Here is a 17,133-nt window from a genome sequence, read left to right on the forward strand (position 1 = left end):
TTTGTTTTCTAAATCAATACGATTTTTCAAATTTATTTTTTAAGAATTACTTCTAATATATCTTTCTCACAGAAGGAGGGAATAGGGAATGTTCTCATTCCATCTGTAAACAATGAAATACAGATCTGGGAAACCAGGGAAGAGACACAAAAAAGTGCATTTTACAAAATTATCAACTAAAATATATTTTACATGTATTACGCTTCGATTTAAATTCTACCGACTGCATTTTTCAGTTTCAAAAAATATTTCCATATCTAATAGATTAAAAAAGCAGGAAATCTTTTCATTAGGGATAAGACATTTCAGTTCATTTACATGCTGTTTGCACAACAGCATCAGCAACCACGTGAACCTCAATGTTCATGGCCTGAAGCAGATTCAACATGAGAAAAGTCAGGTTTGTCCTCTCCAGAGCTGGACCGCAGCCGTTATGGACCCAGGGCAAGGATAATTTCCCTGCTACCTGGAGAGGAGCCAGGACAAAGTGGGAGCAGGGGGAGATGGGGCAGAAGGAGGAATTTCGGCGAGTTACTGTGGTTCCAAGGCTGGGTCTCACACCTGGGCTCAGCTGCAGCAGTGCTCAGGCTCACCCAGCCACTGGGTCTTGCAGCATTCCGTGTCCAAAGCACTGCCAGGGAGAAATGGCCACAGCAGCTCTCCTGCTTCAGGTTCAGGGGCAAAGGAATCCCCACAAAGCCAAACACGTGGATTTAGGGCTTCCCATCACCTTCCACCCTCTGTGGGGTGCAGCTGCTGTGCTCCCCCCACAGCTGGGCAGCCGCCGTTCCCTCTGTGTCATGGGCAGGAGCAGCTCCACTTCTCCAGCGTCCTCCCTCCCTGGGTAAAACCACTTCACATCCTCCCCCAGAAGCATCAGAGACCACATTCACCAATGCCTCCTTGCACCCCTTCATCCAAGTGTCCCCAAAGTGCCACCACTTCCCACCCCAACACAGCCCCACCGTGCCATTCCAAGAGATGCCCAGGGCCAAGTGAATTGTTCAGGAGAGATCTGGGCAATCCCTTTGACACCAACAGTATCTTGAGGTATAAGTGAGAGAAGATGCTTCACCTGACAATTCTTGCTTGCACACCTGGGATCCCCCTTCTTGGAGCTGGGTGTTCTCCCTGGGCTTTGCAGGTGGAAATAAACAGGAATTTTCCAGCAGGAATCATCCACCAGCTGCAGGGAGATGCCCGCCCGCTGCGGCGGGTGCCAGACCTTGTCATCCCCTCAAGCCATCGCCTCCAGACACGTTCCCCTCTTTGGTATGTAGAGCAAATCTCTGGAGAACTCCTGTGTGCCTGAACTATTCCATGTGAGGAATTGGATGTCGTGGTTTTCTCTCCAGGCTGGGCAGGTGTGTGGCCTCTGGAGCAAGGAGACAATCCCTGCGTCCCCAAGGAGTACAGGGAATGCTACCTTCACTGATGGAACATTAAAGCAGAATGGACACTTCCACCATGGAACACAAGTTCAGAAGCCCCAAAAGACTGGGAAAACGCAGATCCCTCGTTTCAGTAAGTGGTTCCAGCCAGCAGGAATGTGGGTGGCACGGGGTCGGTTCTGCTGGACGTTAGTGCAATCTCGGGCTGGGCTCCCAGCCTGGTGCAGTGACTCCCCAGGATGTGACACTGTCCTTTGGTTTGCTTTGGGATTAACTCCAAGTTAGCGTTGAGATAAGCTAAGGTCTGTCTGGGATCTAAGGTCTGTCTGGGATCTGTACAGGTAAGGCAAGAGGCAGGACCTGCGGGCCTCACATGGTCCATGCGAACCTTTCCCGATGCTCAGGTCCTTTCAGGAGCCACAAAGCCACTTTGGTGAGCTTGCTTGGACACCGGGATGAAATTGGAGGAGGAAAGGCTGCTGATGGTTTCAACAGCACTCCCAGGATCAGGACAGTCACGTGGGGAAGGAATTTTAAAAAGCCAAAAACACGCAAGAAAAGGGTTTGCCACTTCCCCCTCTGGCTTCTTCCCACTGCAGACACATGGGGATAAGCAGGGTCTGTAAACGACATTACAGGAAACAAACTGGGAAGAAAGAGAAAATCCAGGGCCCCCTGAGCCATCAGAGGAAGAGCAGTGCTCAGAAGAGAAGAGGAAACATGCTTCTTTCCCCAGCAGAGCCCACTTTGTGAGCTCCAAGCTTCCAAGCGACGTGTGCCGGTAAGTGCTGGGCTTTGGGAATGGGGTACAGGACTCTGTGGGCTCGATCAGGACACCTGGGACAGGACCAGCTCTAAAACCCTACATTGGGGTGTGACACCTGCCACCTTGCCAGCTCCATGGAGCAGGCTCCAAGCTCCAGTCTAGGCGGTGAATCACGGAGCAGTGAGGTGAGGGGAGGGAAAAGACAAGGGAGAACAGAGGTCACCTCTTCCCCTGCTGGAGCAACACCTATCCAAGCATGACACAAGGAAGGCCACTCTGCACCCAGGCAGCTCCCAAAGCTGTATTTTGAAGAAGCTCTCACCATGGGAATCCTCAGAGTCTGTCCTGTGGGATCAAGGAGACTCTCCTGTGCTCTGCCAAGAACTGGGCTCGGTTCAGGGCCCAAAAACCACCGACTGTCCCAGCCAGACTCGACAAACACTGCACTGACACATCCTTCCTGCACCTTTCTGCCATTCCCCCAGCCATGGCTCTGCATTGCTTCCTGGCTTTTATCCCCTGCAAACCCTCCCAATAGATGCAGCTCTACATACATATATAGATATAGATTTACTTCTGCAAATCCCTATATCTATATACATAGATTTATTTTTACGTATATATTTTCATTTATGCTTTTAACGAAGTGCTGTGCTTTCAACTGCTGCCTCCCTCCACGGGCTCCGCTCCTCACACGCTCCCGAGTCCCGGCACGGAGCGCTGGGCGCTCCCACCTGCAGCAGCACGAGGTGGGTGAGAGTGCACAGGTGTCCCAGGTCTCCCAGGTGTCCCGGGCCACGGGCGCTCCGGTGCCGCCCGTTCCCGCCGCACTCCGACGGCAGGGCTGTGCTACTGCGGGTTCTTCAGGATGCGCCCGTGCCGGAAGTCGTAGACGTGGCGACAGAGGAAAACCAGCTCGGGGTCCGTGTCCTCGGGCACCTTGCGGTGCGGAGGGGTGGAATACTCCTCCGAGGGAGGAACCATGATGGTTTTCCTGCCCGGGATCCCTTCGACTCGACGTTTTGCCAAGGCACAAAATCTGCAGGGCAATCATATCGGAAGAGTTATCAGAGGATCCTGGAATGCTTTAAGTTGGAAGGGATATTAAGGCTCATCCAGTCCCACCTCCACCTTCCACTAGCCTGGGTTGCTCCAAGCCCAATCCAAACTGGCCTTGGACCCTGCCAGGGGTGGGGTAGCCACAGCTTCTCTGAGCCAGGTCCTCAGTCCTCACCACCCTCACAGGGAATAATTTATTCCTAATATCCCATCTATCTCTGCCCTTTGGCAGTGTGAAGCCATTCCCCCCTGTCCTGGCACTCCAGGCCCTTGTAAACAGTTTTTCTCCATTTTTCCTGTAGGCTCCCTTGAGGTACTGGAAGGGGTAATTAGGTCATTCCGAAGCCTTCACTTTTTCAGATGAACAATCCCTATCCTCTCAGCCTTTCCTCATAGGAGAGGTGCTCCATCCCTCTGATCAACCTGACGGCCTCCTCTGGACTCGCTCCAACAGGTCCGTGTCCTTCCTGTGCTGGGGACCATGAACTCATTCCCTCTCCTGCTGCCTGTGTCCTGCTGGGAGCCATAACTGCAGCTGCTGGAGGATAAGGGGAAGGGAAGGAATGTGGACAAAGCTTTGTTCAAAGAGAACTCCTGCAGGAAGCAACACAAGTTTGTATTTCCATACTGGTGGATATCGTACAGCACCAAAGATGATAGCAATTAACCACCTTGTTTTTACTGCTTTGGCCTCGTTTTTGCTAGTGAGCCCCTAATAAATGTTTATGTACCAATGTTTAGGAAATCAAAGAATTCAGAAATTCCCTCAGGGAACATCCCTCAAAGATGACCTGACCCACAAGAGCATGAAAAAATTCCTGCCAGTAGCTGTTCCAGAAGACTGGGGTGTTAGAATGGAAAGGAACTGCTTTGATCCAAAGCTTGGGGATGGGGGATTTTGTTTGGTTGGCTTTGTTTGGTTTGTTATTGTTGGGTTAGGTTGGTATTTTTTTGTTTGTTTGGGGTTTTTGTTTTAGTATTCTCAAAAGAAAGATCAAAATTCAGCTTCTAAAGAGTTTATACACCAGTTTGTTTTTAGAAATTCCAAGAGCAGAGCCCTGGGCAAGGAGCAGGCTGAGGAAGAGGAGGCCTCAGGCATCCCCTCCGTGGCAGGGCTGCACAGACCACAACATACACCCAGCAGAACTGAGGAGATTTAAACACTGGTTTGCATTATGGATTTGTGCCCATTCAAACCCTATTTTCCTTCAGCCCTGTGTATCCATCACAGGATGGCAGGCTGGAATATGGATGCTGGGAAGTTCTTACTGATGAAGCTGTAATTCAATCAGCAAGAGCTCAACTATAACAGCCCAAGTCACTGCTCCAAGGGGTGCTGCTGCCAAAATCCCAGGATCTGGTGTCTGGCACAAACACTGGCACTTGTATCAGCAGGTTTTCGGGTAGTCTGGCACCTGTGTCCCACAAGGGATGGATATATAGGATCTCTTCCTAGCTCACTTAGTTTTAGCTCCAAGTTCCATGTTTTCCTGCACACCTGTTTCTGCCTTCCTTGAAAACACGTGCAGGGGTCATACAAGCATCAATATTTGGGAATCCCTTGAGAGGAGCACAAGAAGCTGGGGAAGTGTTTGGAGCATCAGGAGTGGCTGAGGAAGCTGGTGGGGCTCAGTCTGGAGAAAAGGAGGCTCAGAGGGGACCTTCTGGTTCTGCACAACTCCCTGACAGAAGGGTGCAGCCAGGGGGTGTGTCAGGCTCTGCTGCCAGGGACGTGTTGGGAGGAAGCAGCCTCAAGTTGCACCAGGGGAGGTTTAAGTTGGATATCAGGAAAATTCCTTGGGAAAGGGGTGTTAGGCCTTGGAACAGGCTGTGGTGGAGTAACCATCCCTGGAGGGATTTAAAAGCTGTGTGGATGTGGCACTTGGGGACATACTAAGTGGTGGCCTTGGCAGTTCCAGGGGAACAGCTGGACTTGATGATCTCAAGCGTCTTTTCCAACCCAAACAATTCCATGATCCTACAGATTCCAGACATAATCTGGACTGGGAGAAACCTCCAGCCTGCAGCAGAGCAAGTGTCACTACCCCAGCCCGCAGGGCTGGGACACTGGGCTGGCTGGAAACGGGCAGGGTGAGGGAGGCTGGAGGCAGGGGGAGGTTTGGCAAGTGCAGCAGGTTCAGAGCTCCACCTACCTGCAGTACTCTGCGAAGGTCAGCACGTAGCACTTCTCCTCGATGCAGGCGACGCTGTTCTCGTCCTGGTGCCGCGACGCAAAGATCTCATTCTGTGCGAGGAAGGGAGGGACAGGTCACCCAGCTGGCCCCGAGCCCCGGGAAGCACAGCCAGCTCCACACCCTCACCCACCCACTGCACCTTCACCCATCACCTTAACCTGGAGTCACCACAGTGTGCCCACGGTGAACACTCTCCAGAGCCAGTGCCCCACATAACCCAGGCACCTGCCACGTGCTCTGTGCACCACATTTTCATCCAGCAACAGGGAGAAAAGCACCGACTCTCCCACCATGTCACCCTGTCCAGTATGTTTTGGGATCTCACATCAATTTCCAATGCCACAAAGTTCTTCAGCAGCAAGGCCATGGCTGGCTGCACCCCTGTCTCCCCTTTCCTCCTGGATTCTCTAATCCATCTTTACATCAAAACTTCAGGAAACCCTTCTTGTCCAAGCACTTTGTCCTCCCAATTCAATTAAAAAGGCTGGTTTAGTAAGAGAAGCAACAGCCTTTTTCAGAATCATGGAACAGAATCCTGGAATGGTTTGGGTTGGTAGAGACCTTAAGGATTATCTCATTCCACCCCCTACCATGGGCAGGGACACCTTCCACTAGACCCGGCTGCTTCAAGCACCATCCAACCTGGCCTTGAACACATGTGAGGAGGAGCAGCCACAATCTCTACTGGCAAACTTCTCCCCAGTTATTTCCAGGGTAATTTAGGGAACTTGGCTCTGCAGCAGGCAGGATTGGTAATATCCAGGGTAATCTGGATGGAACCACTGAGAAGAATTTCAGGTATGGTTAGATCAGCAGACATGATCTCCGGGAATACGGATGCCCTGCACAAGTCTGGAAGCATTCCCTGCAGGTTCCATTTCTGCTTTGCTGGAAGGGAAAACTCACAAAAGAGTGAACATCTGGGGACAGGGTTGATCAGGGACACTGGGAATGCCACACTTGCCTTCTGCACCTTGGGGTTCTGGTTTACTCCTTGAGTCAAAACTACCTGAGTCATCCTGGCAAGCCTGGCCCAGCCCTCAGCCCAAGCTCTCTCTTGTTTGAAGAATTGTGCAATTTAAGTGGGTTTGCAAAAACCTGGGTTAATTCCTCCTGGCATTCTCCCTGGAGTGAAATGCAACTGGATACACTCACCTTTCATTTATAAAGTGCCAAATTGTGGTTTAGAAACTCACCTGTGCCCTGCAAGCGAGGCAGTTATAATTCCCTGGCTGCTCCCGAGTCCTGCTCTCAAACCCTCCCTCCCTTTTAATTTAAAAAAGTAATAGGAATTAAGAAAGTACCAAGTGTTTAAAATTGGGTTGAACATAGCAGTGAATACCTCATTCCCAGTTAAAACCAGCTTGTTCTGTCACCCAACACAAGCCCATGCAAAGCAGAGCAAGGCGTGAAGTCACAGTGATTCACACATTTTTTCTTTAAAAAGCAACTCCATTACCCTGGCACAGCATCCTCAAGTCAGACTTTAGTTCTCATCATAAATCTATGCAGGGCAAGGATGATGCATCCACGTTTTTTAGTACAAAACTAACACGTTTTTGGAGTTTAAGAAGCAGATTAAGGGGTTTATTAAAAGGCAGCACATGACACAAGCACTCCAGTTTCCTGCAAAACGGCAGCAGGAGCTTTTGCATCAGGCTCTGCAGTCCTGTAGGAATTAGAATATGCTTTTGGAAAGGTGTCTGATATTGATTCAGTATAAACTTATTCTTCCTTATTCTTAAGGAAACAGTCCAAATTACTTTTTACTTAACATGTGGAATTTTCTCAGATTAAAGGGAGAAACATCAACACTCGGCAGTTTCTGTTAGAGCCTCCACTCAGCAGCATTTCTAAGAGCCCAGAGTTTCTCCACAGGACAATAAATCTGGGGAAAAATCCCAACTATAGGATACCACCACTCAACACATCTGGCAACAGCTGCATCACAGCCAAGAGTACTCAGCTTGAGGCCAGCCAGGAATGCAGGGAGATGTTGGGGCAGCCCCCTCTTCCTGCAGGAGCCCGGGATGCCCTGCCCCGATCTGGACTCACCTGGTGCATGCTGGGGTTGCGGCCTCCCTGAGTGTGCTCTGGTCTGTAATACCACAGGAGGCTCATCATCAGCTCCCCTGCAACAACAGGGATTAAACCAGTCAAGCCTCAGCCTTCTCTGGGTGTTTTCCCACCCATTCCCAGCTTCCTCCTGCTGCTCCATCCCCTTCATTCCCACCGCGCTCATGGAGAGGCAGCTGTGGCTGATAAATATTTCATGCTGAACTAGGTGTCCCTTTGTTACAGCAAGAAGCTGCATGGAGTCGGTCATGTTGCTTTTCCACTACACCTTTGCCTCCTTCTACTCAGGTTACAACATCCCAAGGAAGCCAGGCACAAAAAACTCCCAAGAGATTCAAAAATCAAATGTTTCCATCTGAAAAAAGAATCCATCCAGCACACAAGCTGGAAAAGATGCTTGTCCAAAGGTGGGAATTTGCAGCAGTGATTCCCAGGTTCAGGGCAGAATTGCTGCTGCACTGACCCAACCACAGTGGGCCTCACCACACCTCGATTTATGTCTTTTACACAGAATTTTTGGGGTTTCTTTTCCCCTCTTTTAAGCACGATGTCCACTTTAAAGCATTAGGCTCAGCATCCTTGGCTCAGGAATTGCCAGTCAGACACCAGACCTCACCATAAGTCCCCACAGCTCCCATCCCCAGCTCTACTGGGGTCCATCAGAGCTGCTGCACAAGAGCCCTGTTCCCACCAGCTCCCAGACCAGATGTTGGATTGGAGCAAACAGCAGCTCCCCCGATGTCTGAGCAATGAAATAATACAGGAGAGGGCTGCTAAGACGGGCACTTGGCAAATATTACGTGCATTCACATCCAGCATTTCCATTTATCAGCCCCAGACGAGTGATTAAGGAGCATTTCAGCTCCTGGAACAATCCAAATGGAAGCCACGGCGCTAATCTCCTCTCCATCACCCTGGTACCCTAACCAGCCTGCTGCTCTCCCGAGATCCTTTCCCTGCTTCCCAAGCATCCCTTCCCTACTTCCAGCTCGCTCTGCAGAGCACACACACACCCTCCTGGCACAGTACCTGTCTTGGGGTCCTCCCAGAGTGCGGAGATCTTGGCGACGTAGGGCATGGATTTCTTGCGGGGCCCCGATTTGAGGAGCACGGTGTCCCGCACCCGGATGATCTCCCCGTCCCTCTCCACAGCCTGGTAGCTCTTGCGCACGGCTGGCTCCGGCTCGTTCTGCACGCACAGGAACCAAAACAACCCCGGTGAGCAGGCAAAGGGTGACTCCATGCCTCTCCTCCACAGTGCTGGCTGCGAGGAGCAGCTCACCAGGGGGGACAGCACATCTCACAAAAGCCCTAATTGCTGAAATTAGCACTCTTAATTCAAATCAGAACACACTCGCTCCTTCCATTCTGCATGCAAAACCACAATCTTCAGGAAAATCACCTGCCCACCTGGAGGCCTGCTTTTCCTTCCCATTCAAAGGCACTGAAAACTAGGTGTGTTTTGAATGCTGTTTCACTGATACAAACATGGTAAAAAACCAATAAAACATGAAATATTTGACATAAGCAGGGCAGGGAATGGCAGGGAGGCCGTGGCACAAAACCTTCCTTAGCAGGACTGCCAATGATTCCTTTGTACCCTCTGACAGTACAAAATAATCACTTTTGGGACTATGAAAACCAGGGATTTTTAGTTTTCTTTTGCTCTGAGTTTCATTTCAGAACGTCTGAGTAGGATGGTTTAACCTGCTGCCAGATTTCCCAGGCAGGATTGGAGGCATCTTAAGGAGATTAAAGCCTCGCTGCTCCTTTGGGGTGTGACAGCCTGAGGGATGGATGCACAAGGCCAGTCTCTAGCCTTGACAGACTTCATTCTGGCACAGTCCTTGGCACCTGGACACAATCCCAATGGCTAAGGTTCCAAAACCTGCCCTGACTGCTGCTCTCAGCAGGCTGAGGTTGTGCCACCACACCAAGCAGCAGCACAGATCCTGCCTGGAGCACAGCCCTCCTTCCTCCTGACATCTACTGCACAGCAATGCCTTGTCCCACCTTCCCAGACACCACGTGGGGCCCATTTCAAGCTCTTATGCTTTAATAAGATGAAGAATATTGCCTTCTCTTGCAATTGAAGTGGACTTGACTGGAGCTAATTGAATTCTCTGGCAGGAAATCTCCCATCTTACAGGAACCACTCTCGGCCCCTGAATGCAACAAATGGGAAAGTACAGATAGGAAATCCCTGGAGGAGCAGCTGCCTCTTACAACTTACAAGAAAGGGGATTTTGGGTGCTAGAAAAATCCCATCTGGGAGCCAGTATACTGTCTCAGTCCTCTGTGCTCTGGGAGATCCTTGTGGGGCTACAGACACCCTAAGTGAGAGCCACCTTATGAGAGCTGCCTCTAGACCTGCCCCTCATAATTGAGGCTACAAAAACCCTCAGCTTCTCAGACAGGTTTGCCCTACCCAGGAGAAAGCAGCTGGAGCACGATCCCTGTAGGATGGACTCCCACGTGCCTCAGGTGCCACCCTTGCACATGCCGGAGCTGGGAGGATCCGTCACCTTTCAGCTGAGGCCAGCACAGGAGCAGCAGATTCTCCTCCCCTCCCAAACCACACCAGGTAACACCAGGGCACACAGTGCCTCTGCTCCCATTGGAATTCCACTGAAACAGCACCAAGTGACCATTTCCACTGGAAGTGAGCCCCACAGCTCCCAAGCCTTCCTGGCTGGAGGTGCACAGGTGTTGTTCCCACCCAGCCCCAGCACTCAGACACCTACCACGACGTAGACAGCCTTCTCACAGGCCGTGCCCACGGGGATCCAGCCGTTGGTGGCTCTGCGGCGGCTGATCCGCTGCTGCTTGGGGTGGGAATGGCCTCCCGCCGCTTTGCTGTTGGAGGCGTGCAGGCAGCCCGGAGTATTCCGCAGCCCAGACTTGGAGCCGCTGGGAGGCTTGGAGCTCTGAGGACATTCACGGGCCATGGTCTGAGGGTCAGAGTTGGGGGTCTGCAGGTGAGGAACGGGCTCTGCAGCTGGTGGCACGCTGGGCACAGGACATCCTGAGAGCGGGTGGGCAGGCGACGCAGGGTGTCCTGCCACCGGGATTGTGAGGTTCAGCTGGTCCAGAGACTTGCAGCCTTCTAAGGGAAGGGAAGAAATGAGTCACGGATCTCATCTGGAACATAAAGCAACTGCACAGCCGGGACTGTCCCACACCACGGCCGTTTTTGCCCGAAATCCCCTATATTGCATTAATGCTGTAAAGACTCTCCAGGCTGTAATTTCATTTTGCACTGTCACCGGATTGTAAAAGCAAAGCCATTTCTGAGCCTGCGTGTTCCAGTGCTCCGCCGATGACACTGCACCACAACAAACCCATCTGAATCCCAAGCAATGCCAGGAATACACACAAGGCTGGCCAGTGTCCAAAGCAGTTCCAGCCTGTCAATATGTATAAAAGAAATAAAAGGCTTATCGAAACAATGAGAAGGATTAAATCACACTGCCAAAAGCAGCCAGCTTCTTTCAAAAAGCCAAATTCTACTAATCAGGGAAAATTGAGAAGATTCTCCAAATTAAGTCCAGAAAGATGAAACAAGGTGGAACACAACCACAAGATGCTGCACCCTCAGCAAAACTGTGTCCCTGCTGCAGACACACAGGAACCTCAGCAGGTTGGAATTTGGCTGACGCTGCCTCTCAGAGCATCCCAGAAATTCCTTGCTCTGCTCAGGAGTCACAAACAAGCCTCAACCCAGGTCAATGGAAGAACCAGTTGCAATTACGCCCTATCAGCAGGAAAAGAGTTCCTGGACCAATATATGATGCAGCCCTGTTCCCTAAACCTGAGACTGTGCTTTTTGGGGTGACAAAAGAACAGCTCCAGTCAGGTTCCAGGAGATGCCTCAGACCAGAGTGTACAAATCTGTAGGGAAAATTCCATCCAAAGCCACTCAGCTCCAGTCAAAATGCTGCTTGGGACCCCTTGTAGGGACGGGAAGTTGTTCACTCCTGCCTCCCACCTTACCCTCCCTAAAGGCTGCAGCCAAGCCACTGTGGAGCTGTGAGTGCAAGGGATGCCACAGATCATCATCACTGATCAATAAATCAATTGATTGATTTAACTCAAATCAACCCCGAATAGCAAATGCCACAGGAAGCCCCGAGAGTGCCTGGACATCAGGATGCAGGCACTGGAAGGCACAGGACATGTGAAGCAAGGAATCACCTCTCAGGTATTTTGCTTACAAAAGCAGTTTTTAAGCTTGAGCTAGAGCAGGATGAAGCTTCACAAAAATCTCTACTGAACATCACAGCCCTGGTGTAGAGCTGGTCTCGGTGGCACCCCTGGGAGTCCTTCCTTGGTCACACACACTTCCAGGCTCCAATGGCACTGGCACTAAAGGAGCTCTCACAGCCTGTTCCAGCTCCTTTTCACCACTCTGCTTCCACACTGCCCAACCACTGCCCAAGATCACAGTGGACCACACAGACACTGTTATTTCCCTATAAACACATGGAAGACACCAAATTAGACAGATGTCACACACAGCAATTGGCATGTCAGGTTGGATCCCTCTCTGATGGGAGCCTGCTGCTTGCAGACAAAGTTCTTCTTCACTTCACTAAAATGCCACACCCTAGGGAAGGAAAATATTTCAGAGGTGCATAATTATATAAAAATCAATCCCTGAGCCTAAGGCATTGTCAATATTCTCTGAGGCCTCCTTACATGCTTCAATCCACAAACCAAAATCTCAATGATTCTGGTGTTATAGGTTTTTAAATCCAAGTTGCTCCCAGGAAGGAAATCACTGCAAGGGAGATCTCAGTAGTGGGGTGACACATTATCAGATACCCGCTCCTGGAACTGCTGCTGCCCTTGCCAGCACCAAGAGGAACCATTGAATCCACAGGGAGGGCTGAGCTCTGGAAAATACTCTGTTTGCACTGCCTACACCCTTCTGGCTGCACAAAATCAGAGGCACCCGCATGCAAAAGCTGAGGAACAAAGTAGACTGGTATGACCTCGGGGCACTACACAGAAACTGTCAGGCAAGAACACACTGCTGAGCTGGTTGTCTTGTGAGCATTCCACTTTCAAGAGCTCTGAAGGCACCAGCGAGCCCTGTCTGGCTGCTGCCGTAGGAAGCAGCACCATGACAGCAGGGATATTTCGGGAGAACAGAAATTACACTTCAACCAAACGCTCCTGAGTTACAGCAGCTTCCTACAACGGAAGATGACAAAGCCTTGCTTGAACCAAAACTCCATCCACCTACCTGAAAATCTGTTCTCAGAGGGTAAGTCATGCCAGCTCTTGGCTGGAACACGTGGCGAGTGGAAAGATCCCACGCTGGCACTCCCAGCAGCTGGAGAGCAGCCTCCAACTGTTTGCAGCACTGTCCAGTGTGATGGTTTTACACACAGTACTGGTGTCTGATAACCCCTACACAGCACTCCACTTTTAAATATTTAAAAAGGTATTTTTCAGCGGCAGAGGCAAAGTTCCAAGATAAAGCAGGAAGTCTGAAAAGCAGGCGGGGACAGAGGAGAGCCGGGCAGGTAATGACGTTTCTATACCCCCTCACCCCTGCTCATTCCAGTGCTTCATTTTCAGACACGGAGAGTAAAGATGGGATCAAGAATTCCCAAACTATCAGTGCACCAGGCACTCAGACCACCACAGTGAAACTCCCTGCGCAGCCCTGCCAGCTCTCATCAATCCACAGAATCAAAAAAGCCTGCAGCCCCCAGCTGGCACCACGAGAGTCTAACAGCAGAGGCAATGCCTGCTTCTCCCCAGGCGCTGTGAGGATGCCTCAGCCCCCAGAGCCAGGTTTTGGGATGGGAGGAGTAACTCATCCCGGTGTGCTCTCGACCCTGCGCTCGGAGCGGCACAGCGGGATGGCGTGCAGGAACTGAACCCTGCTCGTTTTACACAGATCAAAGCTCAGCCTCAGCTCCAGCGTGACAAGCCGTGAGTCAACTTCTCGCTGCCCAAAGCCTTTCACCGATTCTCTGCTTTCCACACCAACGAGACCTTTCAGTGGGAAAAACCCTCCGGGCTAAAACCGGGGGAAGGGGAGGTGGAAGGCGGATCCCTTCCAAGCCACAGCTCGGCTGTGGAGCTGAGAACCGCTCGCAGAGCGAACCAGCCTCCAGGCAAGCAGGCACAGCGCCGAGCCACCCTCTTCTCCCAGGAACGCCGGCCGGGATTCGCGTGCACTTTGGCCCTTACCTGCTGCAAAAGGCATTTTGTAGGGATAGCTGCTCCGTCCGGCGTGCACGCCGCCGATCCTGCCCTCCGGCACATGCACCACGCCGCAGACGCTGTAGCTGCTCACGGCCGCTCCCTCCCCGCAGCAGTACGGAGAGCTGCACCAGTGCAGGGGCTGGAGATGAGCGCCTGATGGCAAGGAACCGGAAGATACCAGCACCCCCTCGCAGGTGGCAGCCTGCGACAGCTCGTCCTTGGGATAAACGGAGCAGGGGGAATAGCCACTGTATCCACTTTGGCCATAATAAACATAAAACCCGTTCAACGGAGTCAGATCTGAGGACTCATAGAGACATCCACAATCCGCGTGATTCCCGGGTACAGGCAAGGGAGGGAACTGCTGCACGGGAAAGGAAGGCTGATGAAATTCCTGTTTGGGGGTTGGGGATTTCTCTCCGGGTCTTCCATACTCCGGCTTCATGGAAGCTTGACCTCCCATGAGCAAAGGCAGTCTGTGGTAGAAGCCCTCCGTGCTGGCATAGGAGCCAGACAGTGACTCATAGGGGACTGGCTCTGTTGTCCCGTAGAGCCTGGAAGAGTCCCGCTGCTCCCCTTTCCCAAACGTGCCCAGGGTCTGGCCTTGCCAGCCGTGCTGCCCATCTATTTTTAAGCTAGCCACTTCCTTCTTGGATTTGACACAGTTCTTCCGTCCAGCTTTGGCCCATTTGAGCGTAGATTTCGAACAGTGGTTCTCGGACTTGCCCTCTCCGTCCGATTTACTCCTCTGTTTCAGGGGCTGGTCTTTCTCATGGGTCAGCTTCAGGAAGGCCACGGCATTCAGGCTGGCCAGTCTCTTTGGGGTGGGATGGTAGGAGATGGCACCATCCTCCCTCTTTGCCCCATCATCAAAGACCTCATCCAGCGAATGCTCGCAGCTATTGCATTTCTGACTGGGCTCATGCCGGTTCTTTCCTTTCCCTGTTTTCACAGCCTGTTTTTCCAGGGCAGGCCAGTTGTCACCGGCTTTGCACTGCAAGCCCTTGAGGGTACAGTCCCCAGCAGCCTTCCCGGACTCCCTGCGGAAGCGCCTGCCGGCTAACAAGCCATCGTCCCGTTCGAACAGCAGGTTGTTCACTGCCTCCGCGTTCAGCGAGGCCAGCCGGCGCTTCCTGGGCTCCGAGGGAGCAGGATCAAAGTCCTGCTCCGGCCCAGGATAACTTACTGTGCACTTCTCCCCGGATGACTCACTCTTGCCCGCTCCCACAGGCTGAACTTGTTCCGAGAACAAAGCAGATCCCAAACCCTCAACCCAGCTGGGAAGGTGCTTTTTTTTACAGCTCGGGGTCTGTTTGGACAGAGAGCCGGCCACATCCTCCAGCCTGGTGAGAAGCACCTTGCAGGTCTTTTTGCTCACCGAGGGGAGCAGCCGCCTCCGCAGCGGGTACGTCTTTCGCACTTCGCGCAAACTTTTGCTTTTGTTATTCCCTACAAACCCACTGGGACAGTTTGGAGCCTCCGAGGCATCTCCGTCCCGCTGTTCTGCGTTGGCCCTGTCCATCCTCCTGCTGCCTGTTGGCGACGAGGCCTGGCCAGCAGAACCAGCTGGATGTTTCAGAAGGAAAAGTTGTTTTTTCCGGGCATGCGTCATAGGATCAATGTTCAATCCTGGGAATGAACGGGAGAAAACATCTATTAATATCGCTGAGAGGGTCCCATCTCCTCACAAAGCACCAACTGCCAATTAGGAAATATTTGGGGAAGCTTGTTTCTATACAGCACAGTCTATTTGGGTGATGGCCAGTTAAGCCAATTAAGAGACAGGATGCAATTAGATGTGGTTTAATATTAAGCCATGGAACACGACAGTAATTAAAAGCAAGGTGGTGATGGCAAATGCCACAGCAGCTGGGGAAAGCTGAGCCCGGACAGAGAGCTGTTCACTCAGCTCCCTCTTCCACTGATGCTGCTCCTAACACTTTACAAATTCCCATCAAATTTCCAAAATCTGAAGGCTGGTCCAGGGCACAGAGCAGAAATAACCCCTGGTCTGTGACTGCCTGCATGTTGATACAGGCAGGTTGTTCCAGTATCATTTTCTGAGACAATTAGGCAAAAGAAAAACAAAAAGTCCACCTACTCAGGTGAAAAGAAAACTTGGGCTATTAAGTAGAGACCTGCCAACATTAATAAATTAAATACATGCAAATCTCTGTGCAGGTTGGAACCTGGCTGCCCGCTGCTCCTGTCATTCCCCATAGTTGTGTTTTATAAGAAATAGCAGCAAAGGACAATTACTTTCATTCAATGGTATTTACAAAATAGCCAGATTCCATTTATTGGCAGCAAAGAGCTGATCTTTTTATCCACATAGCATCCATATAGGACGGGTTTGCTCTTCCCTGCAATCAGGATTCAGGCTGTAACTCCCCTCAATTGACACTGGTCTGCCACTTTTGAGGCTTTTAATTAAAGCTCCTACTGCTTTGGCAGTGATTAGAACAAAGCTCCCGAATTACAAGAACTGTTCATTTGATATGGTTTAATCAAGCTGATAATTAGATTATCTATTTGAAATAAGCCCGATGTGTTTTAATTGCCTTACTTATATATGCATTAACTAAGGGAAATTCAGGAATTGAAACCCACTGGGGTTTGCACGGTGCTTTTCTAGATGTCGTGCTCTTGGCAATGTGTTTTGGGGTGACTGAGTCCATCCACCCCGTTAAACAGGGTATATCCCAGGGCTGGTGCCCCAGGAGGAGAGCTTGGTGGGGAACAAACATTCATATATGCCCACATTTTTCTTATTGGAAAATCAGGCTCTGCGATATAGGAGGATAAAGTCAGAAAGAATTCCCTCCAGAACTGAATTCTTCTTGCACTGGAGGCTAAACTGACCACATTCAATCTCTGGAGTTTGGAAGGGGACTACAATTTAAAAAATGGATCAGGTAGAGCAGGATTTCGCAGAGGCAGAACAGGTATCCTGCAGAACGTGCCCTGGAGAAGACAGCTCTTCCCAGGCTATACGGACCAGTGGTTTCCTTGCAACTTTCATCCTATTTTCTACTGCTCCTGCTGAGAGACTGAGCCTCTGGCAGAGGTGAAAATCCCAAAATAAAAAGCCGTGGTTTGCCTTAAATGCAGCATGAGGCTCATTGTTGTTCTCAGGTTTCCACAGGCAGGAGCCTGACCTGGCCTGGCACCACACATCCTGGGGAGGGGTGGTTCGTGTTCAAATGAGTTGGAATAACTGCTAAAAACTGTGAGCTGCAGGTGTGACTGTTCATGCCACAGATGCTTTACAGTTAGGAAAAGGCTGTGAGGGACTGAGGGAAGGGGGTGTAAGAGAACTGGGATTGTTCAGCCTGGAGAAGCTTTGAGGTGACATAATTGTCCGTTCCAGTAGCCGAAGGAGCCTACAGGAAAGTTGGAGAGGGGTTTTGAACAAGGGCCTCGA

At 51.1% G+C, this 17,133-nt stretch overlaps 1 protein-coding gene across 2 annotated transcripts in view; it reads right to left on the bottom strand.

Annotated features, from left to right (window-relative positions):
* The window catches only part of BAHD1 (bromo adjacent homology domain containing 1), a 34,878-nt gene continuing 17,745 nt past the window's right edge, over positions 1-17,133 (bottom strand). The window contains exons 2-7 of one of the 2 annotated variants that reach the window (XM_033063975.2): positions 13,695-15,338; positions 10,232-10,590; positions 8,517-8,676; positions 7,467-7,543; positions 5,370-5,461; positions 1-3,196 (exon numbers count right to left, since the gene is read on the bottom strand). In XM_033063975.2, coding sequence (XP_032919866.1) covers positions 3,007-3,196; positions 5,370-5,461; positions 7,467-7,543; positions 8,517-8,676; positions 10,232-10,590; positions 13,695-15,321 — 2,505 coding nt within the window. In that variant the 5' untranslated portion in view covers positions 15,322-15,338 and the 3' untranslated portion in view covers positions 1-3,006. Of the gene's footprint in view, positions 3,197-5,369; positions 5,462-7,466; positions 7,544-8,516; positions 8,677-10,231; positions 10,594-13,694; positions 15,339-17,133 lie in introns of both variants that reach the window. The other variant, XM_033063974.2, reaches the window with a different exon arrangement.

The sequence above is a fragment of the Catharus ustulatus genome, chromosome 6 (genome assembly GCF_009819885.2).
Source record: "Catharus ustulatus isolate bCatUst1 chromosome 6, bCatUst1.pri.v2, whole genome shotgun sequence".
In the NCBI taxonomy this organism is placed as follows: domain Eukaryota; kingdom Metazoa; phylum Chordata; class Aves; order Passeriformes; family Turdidae; genus Catharus; species Catharus ustulatus.